Source organism: Poecilia reticulata, chromosome 21, assembly GCF_904066995.2.
Source record: "Poecilia reticulata chromosome 21, P_reticulata-male-v2, whole genome shotgun sequence".
NCBI classification, from domain to species: Eukaryota; Metazoa; Chordata; class Actinopteri; order Cyprinodontiformes; family Poeciliidae; genus Poecilia; species Poecilia reticulata.
Window position 1 is genome coordinate 5,930,423 of NC_088850.1, and position 22,459 is coordinate 5,952,881.

Sequence of the window (22,459 nt, forward strand, 5' to 3'; positions counted from 1 at the left end):
ATTATACCTTGTTTCCACTTTCTCCTGTAGTCTGAAAACAGTCTTCTAGTTTAGTTAGATGTTGAATATGTACATGTTACGCCTCTGCCAAAAAACTCAGAAATTTTGAGATTCATTTCAAAAAATGTTCTAGGAAACAACGAAATTTGAGTTTAAAAAGTTTAAAATTTGCCAGAAAGAAACTCAAAATTTGAGATTGTCAGAAATTTTCTCAGAAAAACGTGGAAATTTCTAAGTTTGAGAAGTCTAAAGTTTACTTGCAAAAACTCAGATTTTGAGATGAATGTCAGAAAAAACGTGGAAATTTAAGTTTCAAAATTTTTAACTTTAAGCTATTTTCTCAGTTTCAAAACGTTAAAATTTTCATCAGTAATGGTAACCTTTTTCCTAGCAAATCTTTTGACTTTTCAAATTGAGAAATTAAAAAATTTGTTGAAAATGTTTTAGATTTTTCGCAATAATACATTTTTATTAAATTGTTTTTTTTAAACACTCAGGGACGCAACAAATAAGTTAAAAACGTAACAAACCAACAAACCATCAGTAACATATTTTGGCAATAGCTGGTAGTTAAATGCTAGTTATTTAACTTTTCCAAGTTTTGGTCTGTTATAGATTCTATTTGCATGTTTTCAATGTGTTAGAAGATTACATCAATCTGTTTTATAGTCCAATACTTGAATTGTAGCAACATTGAGGTGATCAGTTGACAATTCTGTACTTTAAGACATTAAAATAAATTAAAAACTATTATTGGCAATGAATAATTATGCCACAAAATTCTTTGGGCAAAAATATCTGGCCATATCGGTAAAGAACAACAATGGACAGGAATAAAAAGTTGCTTAAAAAAATGCACAAAAGCAGCTAAAACTAGCCTAGTGTCTGAAACCAGCTCACAGTTTTACTGCATTTTGACCTATAAGGAGCCTCCTGATGGAGGCAGGATAAAAATAACTACACATTGTTAACATATCATTTACATATTATTTCCACTAAACAGTGGAATATCCGCTAAGAGCCACAGATCAGGGATTTCCTGGCTAATTTCCTTTGCTGATTCATATTTTGGCTTCTGTTGGTTTCATTTGTGTGTCGTAACTAGACCTGTTATTCAAAATTCATATTTTGCACGTTTATGTACTTCCGTTTGGTTTTCTACTGCTTCTAAAAACAGCCGTAGCGTTTTAAAAAGAAAGGACAAAAAACTAGCAGTCCCAGCGGCACTCCGCCCGTTACCTAGCAACCCCCGAGGCGCTCTGCCGTCACCTAGCAACCCGAGCCAGAGCTCCTGCTCGTTTGAACAGTTGTTTTTACCGTTGAACTGGAGCAAAACCTGACGGAACCGGATAAAGAAGCAAAGAAATGGTATATAACTTTATATTTATAACTTTGATTGATTTCATGATTAATTTTTACACTTAAGAGTTGGAGGATCTGCACAACAAACATGAGAAGAAAGAAGTTATGGAAGTTTTTATTTTATTATTTCCACTTGAATATGCATAGTCACAGAAAGATTGAAACATACACTTATACTAGTACATATCTTAGCAATAATCTACACTACATTGTTCAGGATAAAAACAAAATTTTACAAAAAAATACCATGAATCTTAGCTGCAACTTTCCCATTAAGGTATCTTGATGTTTTATTGCATTTTCAGAAAATCTATACAATAATGGAGAACATCAGAAATGTAAAAGTGAGTTTTAAAAGGAGCAAAGCATTCTTACAGGTAAAAGCATAAAAATAATATCCCATTTAAAATAAAAACAATCTACATGTTGTTGGGCTTTAATACAGAGCCAGAGGTTCCTGGTTTTATTAAATTACATTTCAAAAATACTTTATTGATCCCAAATGGAAATTAAGTATTGTAGCTCAGATTTTCCAAAAAGTTATTGTAGATGGTGATTATGGCTGTTGACAGGAAAGTTCTCTTGTAGCAGTCTGTGTTACAGCGAATCGGAGAAAGCCTCTGACTGAAGATACTCTGTTTTCCCAAGACAGCCTCATGAAGAGGATGATTAAGATTAACCTGAAATCTTTAGAAATGTCTATCTCATTAAAATGTGTTTAATCCTAGTGTATAAAATCAGTATCGGGAAACAGAATTACAGTATTTTACATGGATACTCTGTACACTTTTTCTATTGGTTCCAGTTTTGATTTCTCTGTCCCACCACAGATTACGTGTCTTTTTGTTTGTCAAAAGTCACATACGGGTTCACAACGCACTCCAGTCCAGTTTTAAGAGTACTGATGCTGGTGTTGGTGCTTCCAGAGTTTCCCTTCGCCTTGGCGCTGCTTGGTCCGACTCGGGTTGTCTTGTAGTAGTAGATGAACAGGAAGAACCCTGACAGACACAAAGACAGGACGATTCTCACTAAATAAAAATATTAAGATGATGATACCTGTTATTTATAACCACCTTTTTAAGACAAGTAGGCCCCCTCAGTAGAACTAAAAAAATTGTTACAAAATTTGTCCAATTGATAAAGGGAGAAATCAGAAAAATATAAAGGATTAAATTGCATAAAGCTATGCATGTAAACGGCAACATTTTTTTTCCAATTTCTTTTTCCTTGAACTCTAACTAATTTTGATTTTAATAGGAAAAAAACAATATTTCCAGATCATTCCCTAACTTTATCAGCTTTACTAAATTCATAGGCTGTTGAATTTTATACATTTTTATGCATTTATTCAGCAGGTGAAAAAGTCAGTTTGTTCAGATCCAACAAACTCATAACTTTGTTGATGTTTCACCACTTTTTATTTTATCCACAATCTAAAAATCTGTGTAGTTTGAATCTTTGGTTGTTAAATCCATTTTCTGCTTTATATTCTCAATGGAAACATTGAAAGCAAACATGGGTTTCCAATCAAATATTCATTACATCTTCTGTAGATATCACTGTAGTGTTTATTTTTAGCGAATACAACTTCCCCTTTATGTCCTGATAGTGTCATAAAACGTTATCAAGTCCATTAAAAACTATAGTGGATCATATTAATGCTTTTATCTCTTCCCTATAGTTTAGAAAATATTTCTTTCTCCACCACATTTTTAAAGGTATGAAATGGCTTCAAGTTCACTAACATAAAATTATTTTTAAAAATCCTTCACACTTATTTGTATTATGTGGTTAATGTTCAACATTTTCATCAATGTACTAGGGCTGGACAATAAATCAATAACACTTTATATAGTGATAGACATATGATCAATATCAATAGATAATACGTCTCAATGAACTCCAATCAGATATCACGCAGCATTCTGGGGGATTAAGTCAGAGGAAAGACCAAGATTGGTGGCAACTCACTCACTCTTTGGTTACCTAGCAACAACTTGTTAAGTAACTTGTGGTTACCTAGCAACCTGTTGAGTAACTGCCACAGCAGCAGTTTAAGTTTTAGCCACTGTGTCTCATAACTGCTTAAATTAAAAACGTTGAGTAGAAACTGAATAAAACAGGAAAAGTCACACCACCAGTTTGATAATATGTCAAATATTTAAAACAAAAAACTAATGAATAATTATTCATACTGACTAATATGAAATGCCAGTTATACTATATATGCTTTTTACAAATATATATGAAAATATATCTTTCTCCTGAATATTTTTAAGGTATAAAACAACTTTAACATTTGTAACAGTTTATCTAATTAATTTATTCCTCCATGTACTATTTACCACACACTCACCCATTTTATTTTCCTATTTTAAATCTTAAAGTTTCTTTAAGTTCTATATTTTGAATTTGTTTTACCAGTGAAAATAAAACAGTGCAATGGTTAACATTCAAATTTTACAGATAAAAACATCGAAGACAACATTTTACATTTCTATCTTATAAAAGTGGCAGACTCGACCATTTTTATGAGCTAAAAAAGTTGAATTTCATGCACCATGTAGGAATTAGCGACATGTTTCAGCTGAATACCTTGAAATGAGTTGAGGATTGTGAAAATGTAGGTGGCTATCATCCGAAAGGAACCGTAGGCGAAGAAGGCGAAACCCCAGGTGACGCCCAGCTGGCAGCACAGACCCAGAATGATCACCACTTTCCTGCCGCTTCCTGTTTCCTGTTGGTTCGCTGCTTTGGTTCTCTTCATACAAAAGAGCCAGGATAACATGATGACGACTGTGGTGAAGGTGAAGAGGAAGACCACCGCATAGTAGCCAACGTTGACGATGTAATGGACGTTATTGTCGTTAATCCAGCACCTGTGAACAGTAAGATTAATCAGTTTGACATAATAACAATGTAAATAAGACTATATGTCGTTCAATGATGTTAGTCTCACATTGCCACGTCGTTCGCAGGATTGTCAGTGTAGATTGTCTGTTTCCCATATTTTTTCAGGATGCCGATAATAAGCACCGCTATGCTTGGTAGAACTGGAAAAGCAGTCGCATATAAAGATTAAGTAGCAAAATTCATCTCATAAATTGTGTATTTATCTGCTTTACAAATAATCTTAAATTATGACAAAGTGCTACATAATAATGCTATTGGTTTCCAGAAACTTTGATGGACCTTTCAGAAATTTATCAAGTACTTCCCAGCAACTTTTCTGAAACTTACCAAGTACTTCAATGCGACTTTTATGAAACTTCACAAATATTTACCTTAAACTTAAACTTACCAGGTTCTTGTTATGTTATAGCAAAGTTCTTGTAAAATAACCTCCAATTTGGACTGATTTGTGATTCCCTAACCGCAGTTGAAGACTTTGGCCTCCCAAATAGATTCAGATGGAAAATGTTTGGTACAACACAAAGTATTTATCTTTTAATAAAGTTTTTTGCTTTTTGTTGATTACATAGTAAGTAGGACCACAAAAGTCCATCAAATTTTACTCAAAATCTGCCAAAAAAGCTGCATTAAACTAATAAAAACTCAATACAACAAAGGTTTTCAAAGATAATAAGTAATAGTAGACAAGGTCATTTAAGATAATAACTCTTAATTTGGTGAACCTTGACCTCCTTCGACATAACCATTTTGGCCCATGTGATAAAAAGTTTGGAGCTTGCTCAAATTACCATAAAGGTAACTGGTAAGTTTAATGGCAGATGACGGAAAGTACCTGGTAAATGTAATCAAAGTTCCATGAAAGCTCTAGAAAAGTAAAGCACATAATTCCTGTAGATTTCAAAAGATCACCAGGTAAGTCCTGGAAGTTCAAGCTTTATTATCGAAGGATGAACTCACTCCAGGTGGTGACAGAAACTTTGAGCAGGTAGCGCTTTATTGCGATATTCCCTCCTCTGTACAGCTGCAGACAGAGGTGGAAGCCTTGTGCAGCAAACCAGCTGAAAGTGGCCAACATGGAGTAATGCATCACCGCTGCCATTATCTGACAACCCACATCGCTGTTCAGCTTTGCCACAAAGTGATTGATGACGAAGGTAAAATTCAGCAGGAACAAGGCACAAACCAGGTGGATGAGGATCTGTGTGGAAGTACTGGCCTTCGTCTTCCTGTGAGGACACAATAATTAACATAATTATTTAGTTCACCTCTGAAGTATTTAAGTAGTTAGACAGACGTTGGTACCATCTGGATGTGGTGCAGTTTGGTACCTCACAACTATATTTTCAAGTTCTAACCTAATCTAAAGACTTGAATTCAAGCTAATTTTCTTGACTAAAAAGGTTATTCATACTATGGGGAAATAAGATTAAAAGTGTAATTTTAAGTTTACACTACAGAAAAGCCTTTAAAATTACGTCTAATTTGAAAGGGAAATGCATTTGCAGATTTACTGGTGAATATATGTATTATTTTAACAAGCTATATTGAACTTTAAATGCATTTTCCTTGCCGGTATGGCTCCATTTCAGCAGAAATAAAAACATATAAGAATTATTGCCCAGAAACATTTTTACAATAATGGAAAAACATTGACCAAGCACACATTTCACGTTATACATCAAATTTGTGTTGTCAGACTTTGCAACAAAAATATGTGGAAGTGTACAAATTAAAAATCTGCATATAGCAAAAGTGAATAGCTATTGAATTATATGCAGGAATCCCCTGGAGGGCTCCGTATTGATACGGTCTCGATAGGTCAGTCTTTTTCAAACTGTGGTCCGTGGGCGCCCTCCAGTGGTTTGCGAGGTACTGCAAACAGCCGTTGTAACCGTCGTAAACCGTTTATTTGCCGTCACGTGAGCCAGAGTGCGATGCTACAGCTAGTTTACCGAAGGATTGTTTTAAAAATAATAATGGATAAATGGCTTAAGACCTGGCCACTAAAAGGAAAAGCTGAAGATACCGGTGAAAAGTTTCTAAAGGTGAGTTTCAGAAATTTTATTTTCGAACATTATTACGATACATAGCATGCTACACGCTATGTTGCGAGAAGGCGCATCATGCTAACTAATTGGTTCTTAACACCTATAATAAAATTAATTGCTAAAACAAGGTGTCTGTAAATAACTCAAAATTTCCTGCATAGTAGTAGTAATTCATGGTTTTACCCTGGCCTCACATTTACAAAACAGCGCTACCTTTCACATTAGGAGGAACAAAGACAATAATGTCTTAATTTCAAGTTGTACATATTAAGATGTATTATTGCGAGGAAGTCTCGCGTTAGGTAGTCAGTGAGTGTTTAATAAATGAATTAAGTGATCCTTAGCCTGAAAAAGTTTGAGCAACACTGTTCTACATATACTAATAAAAATGCGGGTGATGCATTTGCATGCTGTGCTACATTTGTTTGAGGGAGTTTTCAGCTGGATTCCAACAACGAAGCCACTATTCAACATTTACATCTACCTGCTGTAAATAGTTCAGACCATAACTCACCACAGCGTTTCAATGGACCAAATGGCCAACTTATTTACATAAAACTCCAAACATCAACCATAATGAGACAGCAACTCCATTGATTCAAGAGTTTTTACTATTACTGCTGTGTTATTTACTGCTACTGCATTTGTAATCGTTACAGCTTTTACACTCACTTTCTTTTCCTTTTAATTTCATTATATATATCATATATATATATAATGATATATATATATATGACATATATATATATCATTATATATAGTTGAACTTTCAACTTGTGAACTTTTTGATTCCATTTTTATCTGTATTTTTATGTTTTTATCACAGTATATGACACCTGTTTCAGTTTAGAAATGTGGAAAAGCTCTTCTACACGTCCAATTATGTTGCTTCTAAGTCGATATAACTTAAAGTAATTTTAAGTGGACTGGTTTCACAATTTAAAGAAAACAAACTTTTTCATGCTTTTCTTTGAATTTTGGTTGCATTTCCAGTCAATTTCTGCCAAAGGAAGATATTTATTTATTTTCTTATCCATTTAGGTTTGACTTTTGAACAAAAACTTTAAAGTCCTTTACAAAGTCTAAAGGTTCGAGCACCAAGAATACATAAAAGTTTGACATTTTCGAGATAAGGTACCAAGACCTGCTTTAATGACGTCAACATATTGAAAATGAGTATTCATCTCTGATTCCTACCTTATCAGGCAGTACATGAAGAGGATTATACCGAGGAAGAAAATGGACAAGCCGCACCCAACCTGCGTGATGATGGTGAGGGTGTTCAGGTCAGAGCTGGAGATGGTTTCATTTATGGGAGACTGTAAGAAGCAAAAACATTAAAAAACTCTTTTTAAAATCATTTTATTACATGATTTAAAACTGGTGACGGGAATATGTAGTCAACAGGAGACTGTATTCGAGGGTGGTGCTGATATTTGGTTTGAGTCCATGTTTTTATGAATGATTAATAACTGACCATCAAGATAGCAAAAAACGTCAGATGTGAACATCGGCATTGGATGTCGTTTCCATTCACAATCGTTTCACATCCTTCATCGGTCCAGTTTGGTTTACTTCCTGTAAGACGGGAACAAGTCAGAATAGTGACGATGAATTAAACGTTTTCTGCAGGTTCTGAAAAGAAACATGTTTTATAAAACCAGGAAAAGTCAGATTGAAACATTTTATCATAATCAGGCTGCAGTTTTAACTCAGGTCTCAGGCAGTCAGAGACCAAATATTGTCAGCAAGTAGATTTGTTTATTTTATTTTGTTGGTTTTCCTAAATACTCAAACCTCAGTTAAAGAGGTGAGACTGAAAATGTTTTCTGCTTTGGTTGAACGCGCCACCAGATGTTGACTGCAAATGTTTTATTTACTGGAAAATGAAATTCAACTCTTATAAACAAATGAAAGTCAATATAACTCCTAATTCAAATGTCTTTTAAAGTAAATACTCATATTTACGCATCAGTTCTCATGTTTTAATTAAACGATGGACTCACTAAAAAGGTCTTTTAAAGAGTTTGTCTTAAAAATATATTTTTTAAATTTCTATTTTTCTCTTGGTATTCTTTGTTAGTGTATAAAATATGAAAATGCTCAAAGAAAGTAGTTACTAATTGGTCCTATTCAGAATAAAACATTTAAAAGTTACCGTTGCCATTCCATGAGTGACAAGATGGAATCTGTTTATCCTGCAAATAAAAACAGAGCAACATTAACCAAGTGCTTTTTTGTTTTGTTTTGTTTTTTTGTTTTTTTTTTTGCTCAGACAGCCATTTTAAAATTTAAATATCAGATTTATTAATGAACTCACGAAAGCTAGCTGCTTGAAATTGATGTCTATTGTGTCAGTGAGGTTCTTGATTTCAGCTCCCATGTCAATCGCGAGAACTTCGTTGCCAAGTAAAGTGCTGTTATTCTCATCCTGGAGGAAATACAAGAAACATAGCAACTTCCTTTTTAAAAAATGAATATATTATTAAACAAAATGCTTTTCAAACCTTTACCTGACTGATATTTAAGATCCGCAGAACAACTGCAAACGGTATGGAGATGTTTGAGCTGACCGCTATTTGAAAAGCTTCTTGAGACAAGGTGACAGATCTGGAAAATGTCTCCAGAGTTCCACTGTCTTCTATGATCTGTAAGAAAAAGATTTAATGTCTATAATATTTTGTTTATTTTAAGTGCTTTTAGAGGTGTGCCGGTCGATCGGCCACCGATCATAATCGGCCGATTCCCGTGAAAAAGTGTCCGATCGATGATCGCCGATCACCGTGTCTTGTTGCCGATCACCAAAACGATCACATTTATCTCACTTCGCTGCCTTTTCTCCTCTTTCCTTCTCACTGCGCAAGCGCGAAGCAACAAATCCTGTGGTGTGGAATTTTAACGCTCTGAATGTGAACGGGGATGTTTGCGTGTTGGGGCGGAAAATTTACCTCGCAGGTGAATCACGTCAAAATGCATCAACACAACGAATCTATTATGACATTTAAAAAAACAAGCACTTGACGGAGTTTTTACTACATCGAGGCTCAACGCAGGAAAAAATTGGCATCCGGACGGAGCGATCAGATAGCAGGTAAAGCAGCGCACAGCTACAAACACTCACCCGGATTAGCATGACGGCCAGAAAGCTAAACAAATAACCTGAAAAATAATTAAAGTCTAAGAGCTGGTGGTGTAAGTCGCTGGTTCTGCTCTCGCTGTTGAACCGCCGCTATTCGCTACTGGTAGTGATATTTCACATAGCGCCGCTTCTGCTCCACCCGAAACGTCAGCTTAAAGCCGCAGCATGTAACGTAAACAACAACAAAGGTTTCACATATTTAAACTTCAGCTATGTTCAAACGAGAGATAATTCATGAAAAAATAAAGAAATAATAATCGATCTCCTCTGCCTCCTGGGTTTTGCAGAATTATTCAGAACCAGCATTAATCAGCTAGCCATGCTACCAGGAAGTTTTGATTGAGTAACTCAGGATTGTTTATTTTGATGCAACCAGCATTTGACTTCGAATGAATATTTCCCTCTTTTACTACACATCATTTGATATAGGCAGTGTGGTCAGACTTAGTTGACTCATGTATAATTTAGGGTCTCATGGGTGATCGATATCGGAATTGGCAGCAAAAACCTGATCGGAGCATCCCTATTAATAATCCACTTAGCCATAAACAAGGAAAATATGTCTATAATTTCAACAGACGTTTTTGTAAAAAATAAATAAACAAAACCGCTCAAGTTTGAATCTGTATTGCATCAGTAAAGATAAATCTAAAAAACTAAAGCAAACAAACTATAGAGTTTTTGCAGCAGATTTTTTAGATGTGAGAATAAAATGAAAGTAATCAACTTACTTTTAGGTCGTCTTGTGGGTCTCTGTAGGCAAAGGAAACTTCATCCAACTGTTCAGGGTCTGTTTTTTTCACGATTATGCCCTCGACTCCTTTCCCCACTGACAGTTTAGCTGACGTCCCGTTCATTAGGGATATTAAATCTTTCATTTTACTCACCAGTTCACTGTGAAGAGTGAAGCATGTTTATGTTATTGTGTATTGTACACTTACAGACTTGAACAGAAACCATCTGATTTCTTGTTTTGTAAAGTTTTGATGATAATAAATACAGCCAGCAGACATTTTGTCTTAAATCGTTAATCACAGCAGAAAAAGAGTTTGTGCCATGTAAATTATAATAATAATATTATTGAAAGACTAGATTGCTGCAGGTTAGTGGAACTTCTGTACAGCAGAAAAAAAATTATATATTTTCTATAAAAATGTAAATAGGTGAGATAACTTCTGTTAGCTTGTAAAGATTGACCTATATAACTAAAGGAAAGGCAAGTTTGGAAACCTCTAATGGACTTTCTTGAAAGTAAATTAACACAGAAATAAGTCTTATAGTATAACATAAAATTAGAGCCACGGTGAGAAAAGTAAAAAAAAAGAAAAAGAAATTATGAGAATAAAGTCATAATGTTAAGATTTAAGTCTTAAAATATTGTGACTTTATTATTGTATTATTTTGACTGTTCTCATACAAGTTTATTCTTGTACTGTAATACTACTTTTTTCCTATAATATCATTTTATTTTATGTCTTTATTCTTGTAATTTTATTTACTTTTTAATTAGAATGGCCCTAATAATCTGTTGTATTGTAGTTCTTTCTTGTTGTTTTCTTTCTTTCTTTTTTTTATTTCTTTTTACAAGCACTGTTTTGGTGCAAGATTATGAGAAAAACAAAATAAATCTAAAGAAAATATTCTGAATATTAAGATTCTGTTTGATTTTGATCAAACATTTTGTGGAAGCCCTGAATGTGCTTAGTAAACTTAAACTTCAGCACAATAGTCTTCCAAAGAAATTTGTATTCTTCAGGAGTTTTAGCTACTGAGGAGTGTCTGGTTGTGTGAAAATGTAAATTTAAATTGACTGAATAACGTAAAGTTTCTTACGCAGCTCCAGATGCATCAACTCCTCCGTCCTCGTTTTCCAAAGGCTGTTCCAAAGGAATGTTCACTTCGATCTTCTCATCAGGCTGTTTGATCGGATTGTCACAGTTCACACACCTGATGTCTTTAGTTGCGTTTATTGTGTACTTGTCCTCATACTCTGGTGATGAAAGCAGATAATGGAAAACACATTTAATACCAAACTTTCAAGAAAGAAAAACTTTTTACATTTATTTCTTTTATATTTTTTTTTCATTATTTTATTTTATTTTTACTTAATTTTTGTTTATTATTTGAAAACATATTTAATTCTAATATTAATTATTATAATAATTATATGCATTATTTTTGTAATAATAAAAAAAACATTTTAATGAAAAAATATAATGAATGCATTTTATTATAACAAAATAATAAAGCAATTGTGAAGCTTGTTAAATGTGTTAACGAGCTTCAGTGGGATTATGAGTCGTATCAACACTAAGTTAAAATGTTACATAATTGAAAGTGTTCACAACAGGATTAACATAACTTCTTCAACTAAATATAAATATAAATGAAACGTTTACGGTGTCTTAATTTAACTAGAAGATACTCACTCATCGTTCCACAGTAGGTTTTATCATATCCTGCACTACTTCCACAAAGAGTCTTTGTGTACACGGGTCCTTTCTGGATACATGCTGCATCTGCAATATTCAGAAAATAACAAACCCAACATTAACCTAATAAAACGAAAGGAATTGGAAATTCATATAAATGACTTCTTCTTTGAAGTCAGACATCTGAATTAATGAGTGAAAAAGTAATCTATGTTCACCAATTGTAGAAAAAATAATTTTTGGCTTCAGTGTATTGTATTATATTTTTTACTCCCAATTCATTGATTTACCTTTTCATAGAAACATGCTCAAGCAGGGGATTTGTTTAAAATTACCTTGTGGTGTCTTACTGCAGTTTCCACCCATAACATAAAGTGTCACATTATCATTTTTCACAGATTGTTTTGGGATGTAAAGAAGGAGATTATTATCGTTTCGTTCCGCTTGTGGCCAGTTTTTCCACAATATTTCTGTGGATTAAAAATAGACATACAGTGTTAAGAAGTGCTGTTGAAGGTTTTATAAAAGATATTGTGAACATTAAAGTTCAAAAGTTACTCACTTTGATTACTGGAGTCTTTCTGCAAAAATATTATGCAATTATCTCTTCCTGTGGATTAAAAAAATTAAGAAGTTACTTTTATTAGCAATCCGAATTTTCTTGTAAAACTTAACAGTCATTTGTAAGAGTCACAAATAGAATCAGTTTTATTGGTGCACAAACAAGACATTTGACTTTGGTTAGACATAAAATATTAATATATAGACTTTAGTGGAAATAAAATAAGAATAAAGGAACAATCTGCCAATCATCCTGTGAATCACCAATGCAGTAATTATTACTTTTACATCTAATTTAAAGTTTAAGACTGAAAGGAAAAAATATTTCTTTTTTATAAACGACCATGACAATTGAGCTACTCACCATAAACGTAATAAAATTAACAGAAGTATTTACATATTCACAAAAGTTGAATATCGACAGATACTCACCAATGTTACTGCAGATGTTTGAAATTGAAGAATTACAAGTCCTATTGATAGTATCATCTGGTTGTTATCACCAAATTCAAAAGGAAGAATAATTCAGTTAAATAAATTCAATAAAGAGCAAACATAAATAATAATGATTTGGTATTTGGAACTGAACAGATGCAGAATGTGATGTCAGAAATATCTTAGGCTGCAGCTCATCCATACAATGTTTTATTGCAGAGCTAAAATGTTACATTTTCTCAGAAAAAAACATCCCGTTGCACCTTCCTACCAACACAACATCTACTCAAAATAAACTTAAACTACAGAAGCAGCTTCACACTGAGAGCTTCTCAGTATTTCCGGTTGCTACTCACTAAGGTTAGTGCAGAGGCCTGGAGTGAGAGTGTTACAAGTCTGATTTGAAACATCGTCTTTCAGGGCTTTGAACCAAAATGAAAAAAGAACATAACCAAAAATTAAATTAATGCTGTAAAGACAGTAAAAGTAGGGTAATAATAATTTGCTCTTTTAACCAACAAAGGTCAACTAGAGTTTCCATTTGTTGCCAGAAATTGTTGTGAGAAAACTCTGATCCTGCAGGTTAATCCAAATGTTTTTTCTTTTCAATAACCCAAAATGTTAGCTTTGCTCAGAGAAAGGTTTTCCCTTTTCATGTCAAAATATTCTTAGAATACAGTTGGATAAGGTTCAAACATAATCAGTAATTTGACAGCAGTCCAAGATCCCTTCTCTAGTTTATACTGGAGAGAGAGAGATGCTTCTAATGGTCACCAACAGGTCGACTGCTGCAGCACAAAACCTGTAAAATGATTCATATCAGATCTAATTTAAAGCTGAAGATTGAAAGGGTTTAATGTTTTCTTTTGAATAAACTCATGTCAATTCAGCTACTCACCATAAACCAAGTGAAATTAACAGAACTATTTACATGTTGACAAAAGTTAAACTTATGAAACAGAAACTCACCAGTGAAGCAGGGGTTTGGAAGTGAAGATCCACAAGCCGACTTTATTTGATCAGCTGTTTGTTATCATCAAAGTCAAAGGGAAGAATAATTCGGAGTTAAATAAATGCAATAAAGAGAAAACAGAAATCCATAACAAATATCTACTCTCTGAAACTATAGATTCACTACAAGCTCTACTAGTTAGCAGGAAGTGGAGTCAGAAAGCTCAGTCTGCAGCTCATCCACATTTGTTTTGATGGATCTAAATGTTAATTTGCCTCAGAGAAAACTGATCCTGTTGCACATTAAAGTTTTCTTAGTTCAGAGAGTGAAAGAAAAACAGGAAATAGATTTGATAGAAGTTTAGACTCGAGCAGCTAGAGCCTATCCCAGTTTAAACTGGAGAGAAAAGTTTACCCAGTAAAGGATAAACATGTCACAAATGGCACAAGGGCTTTGCTGTAAATGACTTATTATTATTACATCATCTGTAAATGAAAAGTCAAAGTGCAAATACTTCTTACCTTCCTACCATCACAACAATAAACTACTCAGAATAAACTTAAACTACAGAAGCAGCTTCACACTGAGAGATGCTTCAGTTTTATTATTGATACTCACCCAGGGTACTGCAAACGCTTGAAGTGATAGAGGCACAATTCCAGTTGGATGCTTGAACTTTTCACCGAAACAGAACATAAATAAAATTAGATGAAAGACAAAACAAAAATGCATAATAATAACTTGTTCTGTGAAACTAAACACGTCAACTAGAAGTTTAATTTGTTACCAGAAAATTGTTTGAGAAAATTCTGAGTCTGCAGTTTAATCAAAGATGTTCCTTCCTGTCCAAAACCTAAAGAGTTTGTTCTAATCAGAGAAAATGGATCTTTTTGCCAACCAAACAGATATTCTTAGACTACAAATGAATGAGGGGCAGAAATATGTATTAATTCAACAGGAGCTTGGACTCAATCCCAGTGCAAACTGGGGAGAGGAGGAGATGCATCCCATGGATCAGATCATTCATACATTGTTTTCCCTTTGCAAAAACCTAAAATGTTAGTTTGTCTCTGAAAAAACAGATTTTCTTGCACAGCAACGTTTTCTTAGAACAGAGTTTAGCAAGTCACTAGAGAACTGGATATAGATCCAGCTACAGCTGATCCCAGTTTAAACAGGGACCCAAGGAGGTTCATCCTACTGAACATAAGCAGGTCGCCTGCAGCACAATGAGATGTTTTAAATTATGTTCAAGTCATCTATAAATGAAAAGTCAAAGTGCAAATACTTCTTACCTTCCTACCAACACAACATTAATCTACTCAGAATAAACTTAAACTACAGAAGCAGCTTCACACTGAGAGACGCTTCAGTTTTATTGATACTCACTCAGTTCACTGCAAATGCTTGAAGTGACAGAGCCACAATTCCAGTTGGATGCTTGATTTTTTCACCGAAACAGAACATAAATAAAATTAGACGAAAGACAAAACAAAAATCCATAATAATAACTTGTTCTGTGAAACTAAACACGTCAACTAGAAGTTTAATTTGTTACCAGAAAATTGTTTGAGAAAATTCTGAGTCTGCAGTTTAATCAAAGATGTTCCTTCCTGTCCAAAACCTAAAGAGTTTGCTCTAAAACAGTGTTTCTCAACCTTTTTTGTGCCAGCGCCCCCCCAGCCTTTATCCAGGTCCCTCACCGCCCCCCACCAAAGAATTTGCAGGCTACTTTGCACTGACCATTATTTTATCATTAATATTACTATTATTATTGTAGATGTTTTGATTTTTATGCTTGTTTCTGTATTTATCATCAAAAATAAATTCCCAGAGAACAAAAAAAGTCATGGGAATAGAAATTATTTTCACAGCGCCCTCCTTTTGTAAAAATGTCCACCAGCGCCCCCTGCTGTCCTCTGAACGCCCCCTGGGGGGGCGGTACCGCCCACGTTGAGAACCGCTAGTCTAAATGGATGTTATGAGTTAAAAAAATCTAACTAATTTTAATCTAATAAACCTAATCAATCAATCAAATTTTATTTGTATAGCACATTCCACCTTCACTTACATTTACAGGTGTACCCCACCTCCAGGTATTTGGAGGTTCCCGGGCAGGGATCTCCAAACAAAGAGTTTTCTGCTGTGATAGAACAGTTCTGCTTTCCGTTGCATCTGAAGATGGACGTTCAAGTGAAGGATTACAGATTTAATCCAGAATCATCTCATTGCAGGTCAAATTGACACCAACAAAAACATTTATACCTCTCAGCAACTTTATTTGAGCTGCTGGAGCATTGGTCGTTGGTTATCTGGTGGATGGGTCGGTTAGTACTGCACGTGTTCTGGTCACTGCGTCCATATTTAGCACTGGTCACAGATATAACCTCACCTTCATCTGACAGAGAGGATTGGAAACATTTGAAAGGCATTTCCCTTGAGTAATGCTCCAGAATTTCCCAATAAAACCAGTGATCTTACCACACTGGAGTTGAGCCTCTGATTTCTCACATGCCACAGTGTGTTTTCCTTCAGGGTCTGTCATAAGAGATTCAGATCACATTAATGACCCGTCAGGTCTCTGAATATAAAGTTGGAGATGGAAATGGAGGAATCCCGGCCCTCCATGCTTTCATTAGCGTTAAAAACACAGTGGAGGTCCAGCAGTGCCTTCGTGTTTGACTCGTTTTATTAGTTGAAGGCGGCTACTCTTAATCCAGCAGCTGGTAAAACATCATTAGTGATGGGGAACATGGCCGACATGTTTAACACAGCAAAGAAAACATGATGGTTTGTTCTCGGGTCACACTTACTACTCAAACAGCTAATGACTGTTTAATTCAAAGCTAATATTTTTATTGTATTTTTCTGTTTTTAACTGAAACGTCAACAACGAGCAGTTATATCTAATAAAAGTTTAGTGGAGTAAAATGACTTTCTGGACAATTTCCTCATTTGTTTATTTTTTGTATTTTATTTAGTTTCCTATGATACTCCAAAATAAAGCTAAGTGCAACCAGCTGCTAATCATGCACCAATTTCTGCTTTTCTGTTGCAAATAAAACCCAAATGAAACATTAAACTCTGATCAATTTGACCATTTTGGTCAAATGGTGATTTAACTACTGAGCGACTGATCAAACATCATTTAATTTATAAAAATTAAACCATCAGACATTCCAAAACAAAGTTACATGGAATGTTTGGTGTTTTAAAGATAAAAAATGTATATAATTCATAATTACAAAATAACAAAATCAGGCAAAATAGGCATTTTTCAAAGTTTTCTTCCCCTTAAAAACTAATAAAAAACAGCAGGTGAATTTTTGTTTAAAACTAATTTTTTTCTTCATTCAGTGAAGTTACTCACAGAGGGCAGATGATCCAGAAATTTTACTCAAGTAAAAGCAGCAATAATTCATAAAAAATACTTTAAATTAAAAATATACTCCTAATATGCATTTTTTTTCCCAAAAAGTTTCTCAGCTACATGAAACTAGTTACTACCCACGTCTGCTAACATGCTTAGCTAAATAATCCAGGTAGTCGGGGTTATAGTGACATAAAACTTTATTAATCTTAATTATCAATGAGCCGAATGGATCCGATTTCTGTTTACAAGCAGTTTTAATGTGACAAAGTGAGAAAAAAATAAAAGTGGTGTGAAGATTTTGCAAAGTTTCTGCGATTCTCCGTCAGATTTAAAGTGTTTTAATCTCTACCCGTTTTGGTATGGCCGCCATCTTTAATTCTGTTATCAACCGCCTTAGTGATAGGATGACCAGCGGCGCCCTCTGCTGGACGGCGGTCAAATTACAAAACTAAAGAAGGTCTAAAACAGTGTTTCTCAACCTTTTTTGGCCCAGCCCCCCCCCCCCCCCAGCCTTTATCCAGGTCCCTCACCGCCCCCCACCAAAGAATTTACAGGCTACTTTGCACTGACTATTATTTTATCATTAATATTACTATCACTATTGTAAATGTTTTGATTTTTATGCTTGTTTCTGTATTTATCATCAAAAATAAATAAAATTAGATGAAAGACAAAACAAAAATCCATAATAACTTGTTCTGTGAAACTAAACACGTCAACTAGAAGTTTAATTTGTTACCAGAAAATTGTTTGAGAAAGCACAGAGGTCATTCATTGAACTCACTGAAGTTCAGTCATGTTTTTTTTTTATTCATCTTCACAAAAACCTAAAATGTTAATTTGTCTCAGAGAAAACTTATCCTTTTGCACATCAAAGTTTTCTTAGATTGGAGGTCAGAAAGTCAAAGAAAAACAGGAAATTGCTTCATCTCAGATTTCTGGTTGATACTCACCCAGGTTACTGCAAATATCTGAAGAGACTTTCTCACATGTCAAGCCGTTTGGCAGGTCTTTAAACCGAAACAAAAAGAACATAATCAGAAATGTTATTAATTATATAAATACAAAACTCCCAACACAATAGTATCTTGCTCTTTGATACAATAAATCTACAGAACCCAACAGAAGCATTTAAATACTGACAACTGTAAGAGTTTTCAGATACTCACCATTATTGTTGCAGTTGTTATAAACTGTAGTGTCACAGGTCCGTCTGACAGCATCTTTCAGTTCAAAAGAAACAATATTTGAGAATCAAATCAATGCAATAAAACTATAAATTCATAATAATGACTTGCTGTTTGAAAGTGAACTTATTCACCTTCAGCTCCACTTGGTGCCAGAATTTAGTCAGAAAGCTCTGAGATTAAATGTCATTTATACATTTTCCTGCCTTTCCAAAAACTTAACTTGCCTCAGAAAAATTCATCTTTTTCTATATCAGATTGTGGATGTTTGGTGTAAAATAAAATGCTATATAAATAAAATGACACTGACATTTAACTGCAGGCTTTAACCACTGCAAGAAATGACTTTCATAGAGCAATGACAAAGTGGCAAAGTGTCATTAATGCACTAAGCATTTTGGTCATTTTAGAAATATTTGTTATATTGGGAAAGTGTCTTACAGCAGAATAAACTATCTATAGGTGATGAAAACACAAATAGTTTAAACAGCCCATCAAAATTCAGACCTAAAAGAAGACACTGCAAACATATTTTGGTTTGAAATTTTAAAAATATAGTTTAAACCTGCAGCTGCAAAAATAGTCATATAAGTTACAGTATTATTGAAAAATAATCCATATTCAGGAGGTTGTTAATTCATCTCATAATGTGGCACAGATGGATTGTAAAACAGAAATTAAACATTTGACTCACCTGTTGTCTTTTGCTTGAAGTGCTTTGATGCACTGATGATTCCATAGAAGTTATCAGCAACAATATAATTTGTGTTTTTGTCTCTTAAACAAGATTTGACTTTGTCTGTCTGTTGCTCTTTTATCGGTCTGACATTTGGATCTTTTTTAAAGAAGAAAACACCATCATACATTTCACATTTAAAGCTATTATAACAACAGCAATAATTCATTCATCTGTATTTTTCTATAAATTAAGTCTCATAAAATGTAAAATAATTATTTTTTTCCTGTAGATTTTTCACACTTACCAGCAGCAACAATCCAGAAACAGCCAACCAGCAAAACCAAGTTAATCCAGCTGTGAGGAGGCATGTTGCTGTGATGGCAATGAAAAAAATGATTCTCCTTTCACAGATGCAATTAACAAATGAATAAAAACGTGTGGATTTACCTAAAAAACTAACTCTTTTCTTATCTTACCTCCTCCTGGTAGAGAAGCAGTGAACAGATGCAGCACAGAGGAGAAACGGACTCTTCAGTCATCAGGAAATGCTCAGACTTTGCATGGTTAGCTGTGCAAATATTTTGTTTTGCAAATTTTGAGTTTTGGGACATGTCGTCAGCGGTGACAGCGCTGCTGTCCCATGCAAAGCAGCAGAGAAATAATAACATTTGGCAGGACAGATACTCAGAACAGAAACATTATTCTGGAGAATTAAAGGTTTATGTTTTACAGTTAGTCTAATATTTTCATATTTTATTCATTTATACCCATTTATTACTTAAAAATTATATCATCTCAGTCTAATGTTCACAAATTTTCATATTTCGCGAAACTGTTTACGAGTATTCAGTATCTAATCTCCATTTTAAATTCCTGGAACGGAAGTTGATTTAAATGTATCTAAACAACAAAAGCAAAATTGTTTTACTCATTGAAAAAAATATATAAATAAAAAATTCAGTTTTATGGGGAAAAAAACTTCCTGGTTTTAGCCACTTTACCCTTTTCTGAACTCGATGCTGCTTCCAGTTACTACAAGTCACATTTTTAAAATATATATGTTCTCCAGTTGTAAAGATTTTCTAACTAATTTCATTGTCAGGAATTATTTAGCAAACTGAGTTAAATACTTCCTTAAAAATCCTGTACACCTGAGGCCAGTTTTTACCATTTTCAGTAGGATAAATCTGAATTTATTAGTAATTATTCAGCATTTTTAAATTTGACATTAAACATAAATATGTTTAAATATTTTAGAAAAACACCCAGAACTTCCTGTATGTAATTATCAGCACATTGATGAGACACAGAGTTTTATTGGGAATAAATTGTTACTTATTAATTCTGATCAAAACAATATTTCTGGTCGTTTCTTGTCAGAGTTGAGTCGTAACTATAGTTACATTTCTGGGAAAAAAAATACTTTTAGGAGTATTTTTACTTTTACTTGAGCAACTTTATTTTAAAGTATTTCTGCTCTTATTTGAGTAAATTTTCTGGATTTTCTAGCCACTGAATGAGAAACAAACATGTTTTAACCAAAGATTCACCAGAAACAAACCTGAAGTTTTTATTAGAAGAAACTGGAAAAACTTCATTTTGCCTGATTTTGTTATTTTGATTTTTTTTTCTTGATATTTCTATGAATTATTGTCATTTTCATCTTTAAAAGGCCAAACTTTCCATTTAACTTCATATTTTAATCTGTCTAATTATGTAATTTTTAAATATTAAATGATAATTTTGATCATTTACTCAGTACTTTAGTAGACGTTTTATTTTTTTACTCTTACTTGAGTAATTTCCTGGTCAGATACTTCTTATTTTTGCTCAAGTAAAAATATTTTGAAGAGTTTAATTTTTGGTTATGTTTATGTTAAGTAATAATGCAACTTTAGAAACAAAAGCTTATTGGAAGGAAAAACTGAATAAATAATGATTGTGACTGAGGAAACCCAGTTTGCTTCGATCTTATTTCCTTTACGATACAAACATTTGGATAACATCTGAAATCAAATGGAAAATAAATAAATGACTAATTTTTGTTTTGGTCCAGGAAACTTGATCCTTTTAATAAAATTATTTAGATCTTTGTGTTATTTTTTTAAGGAACCAAAAGCTTTTTCGGGTTCAGGTTCCTTTGAATGCTCTCAGTTATTCTCATTACCTCTTTATTATTTCACATAAACTCAATTTTATCAACTTAGTTCATTAACTCCCCGCCTCTGCTCTCGATTTCTGATTCTCTCAGTTCACTAATGTCTGTGCAATACTCTAAATAGTTTATGTTCTGCTCCTTATTTATGTTTTTCACTTGTTTTTATCCATTTTTAAGTGTAAATTTGCTCTAAAAATATCAAATACCAGCTGGTGAAAAGGAAAATATGAAAATATTGTTTTAGTTTAATGTATTTTCCCTTTAATAAACTATCTATTGTCTTAAAAAATAAGTTACAGAGTATATATTCTGATGCCTACGTTGTTTTTTTCCATCTCTCCAGCAGTTAAACTGGAATATAAAGTCCTCTGTCTCTCTCCTGTCAAACTTGAGGTATTTATAGTTCAGCCTGAGAGATGAAAATGTTTTCTAAAATATATTTCCACTTCATTCATGGAGCTTTTTCCAGCCTCTCACCTGTACAGGATCATTTAAATCCACCTTACATTTGCACTTTGCTGTTTCCTTTCTGGTTGCTGGTATCTAGTAACTGTCTGTCTGTTTTCCAGGTAACTGTGATGGATTCTCATCTGGTTTGCATGTGTTTATTTCTCAGATCCTGGCAGACGGAGCTGCTTTATCTCTCTGCTTAATTTGTTTATTTACAAGTTTTGTTTCTTTGACCGGACAGAAAACCGGAGCTCTGACCTCTATTACCATGAATTTTCCATGTGAGTGACATTAATATATTTTGATTTACATGAGCTGATTGATATCTCACATGGAGGCACAAAATCAACTCTTTGTCTTTAAAGAGCCGAGGAAAATAAAAGGAAACTCCATTTAATTAGATATTTCAAGCAAGACTGCAACTTTTATTTCTATATTTTCAAACAAATGGAGCTAAAAACTACAATTCTTGTGTCTGTATGGACAGAAAAAACATCTTTTAATCTCATCTTATTTAATCAAATTATATTTACTTACAAAAGTTGGTTATATTTAAATAAATACATTCAAAACAACAAAGTGAAACAATGATACTTCCACAATCTTTGCCAACTTTCTGTAGTAAGAGACAAGAAACTAAACTTTTTCCTGAATCAGTCTTGATTTTAAAATAAATTAGAAAAATATCAAAGCTATTTTAAAATGTATTTTATTGTGATAATTCAAGGTAAAATGTTTTTATGTTTAAGGTGATGTTGTAGTTGTATTTG

At 33.5% G+C, this 22,459-nt stretch overlaps 2 protein-coding genes across 4 annotated transcripts; both read right to left on the minus strand.

Moving 5' to 3' along the window:
* Nucleotides 1–1,465: 1,465 nt before the first annotated feature.
* On the minus strand, nucleotides 1,466–13,312 carry LOC103457293 (adhesion G-protein coupled receptor G2-like). The gene is made up of 16 exons (XM_081602624.1): nucleotides 13,247–13,312; nucleotides 12,888–12,944; nucleotides 12,457–12,504; nucleotides 12,230–12,364; nucleotides 11,892–11,981; nucleotides 11,296–11,452; nucleotides 10,194–10,356; nucleotides 8,837–8,971; nucleotides 8,644–8,754; nucleotides 8,482–8,521; nucleotides 7,801–7,901; nucleotides 7,521–7,642; nucleotides 5,233–5,501; nucleotides 4,322–4,415; nucleotides 3,958–4,241; nucleotides 1,466–2,360 (listed from the first exon to the last, which is right to left on the minus strand). Exons 4-16 carry the CDS (start codon nucleotides 12,258–12,260, stop codon nucleotides 2,194–2,196), a joined length of 1,764 nt encoding a protein of 587 aa, XP_081458750.1. The 5' UTR covers nucleotides 12,261–12,364; nucleotides 12,457–12,504; nucleotides 12,888–12,944; nucleotides 13,247–13,312; the 3' UTR covers nucleotides 1,466–2,193.
* Nucleotides 13,313–13,356: 44 nt separating this feature from the next.
* On the minus strand, nucleotides 13,357–20,220 carry LOC108165765 (uncharacterized). Of its 3 annotated transcripts, none has more exons than XM_081602629.1 (9): nucleotides 19,558–20,220; nucleotides 19,386–19,453; nucleotides 19,097–19,237; nucleotides 18,385–18,438; nucleotides 16,324–16,380; nucleotides 16,108–16,240; nucleotides 15,914–16,017; nucleotides 15,232–15,282; nucleotides 13,357–13,913 (listed from the first exon to the last, which is right to left on the minus strand). In XM_081602629.1, the coding sequence occupies exons 2-9, from the start codon at nucleotides 19,447–19,449 to the stop codon at nucleotides 13,777–13,779; spliced, it is 741 nt and encodes a 246-aa protein (XP_081458755.1). In that variant the 5' UTR covers nucleotides 19,450–19,453; nucleotides 19,558–20,220; the 3' UTR covers nucleotides 13,357–13,776. The 3 variants fall into 3 exon arrangements, with proteins under 3 accessions (XP_081458755.1, XP_081458756.1, XP_081458757.1); XM_081602631.1 differs by lacking the exon at nucleotides 13,357–13,913 and adding an exon at nucleotides 14,153–14,517 and having other exon boundaries at nucleotides 19,558–20,212; XM_081602630.1 differs by lacking the exon at nucleotides 16,324–16,380 and having other exon boundaries at nucleotides 19,558–20,215.
* Nucleotides 20,221–22,459: the final 2,239 nt, after the last annotated feature.

What these genes read in the sequence shown, in the direction of transcription:
- LOC103457293 (XM_081602624.1), bottom strand. Translation starts at nt 12,260, where the DNA reads ATGGGTGGAAACTGCAGTAAGACACCACAAG. An exon ending in AACCTACTGTGGAACGATGA is followed by an intron (nt 11,453 to 11,891) that starts GTGAGTATCTTC and finishes TTTCATCACCAG; the next exon opens with AGTATGAGGACAAGTACACA. An exon ending in TTCATGTACTGCCTGATAAG is followed by an intron (nt 5,502 to 7,520) that starts GTAGGAATCAGA and finishes GTGTCCTCACAG; the next exon opens with GAAGACGAAGGCCAGTACTT.
- LOC108165765 (XM_081602629.1), bottom strand. Translation starts at nt 19,449, where the DNA reads ATGCCTCCTCACAGCTGGATTAACTTGGTTTTGCTGGTTGGCTGTTTC. An exon ending in CTTCAAGCAAAAGACAACAG is followed by an intron (nt 18,439 to 19,096) that starts GTGAGTCAAATG and finishes TTGAACTGAAAG; the next exon opens with ATGCTGTCAGACGGACCTGT. An exon ending in AGAGGCTCAACTCCAGTGTG is followed by an intron (nt 16,241 to 16,323) that starts GTAAGATCACTG and finishes CCTCTCTGTCAG; the next exon opens with ATGAAGGTGAGGTTATATCT.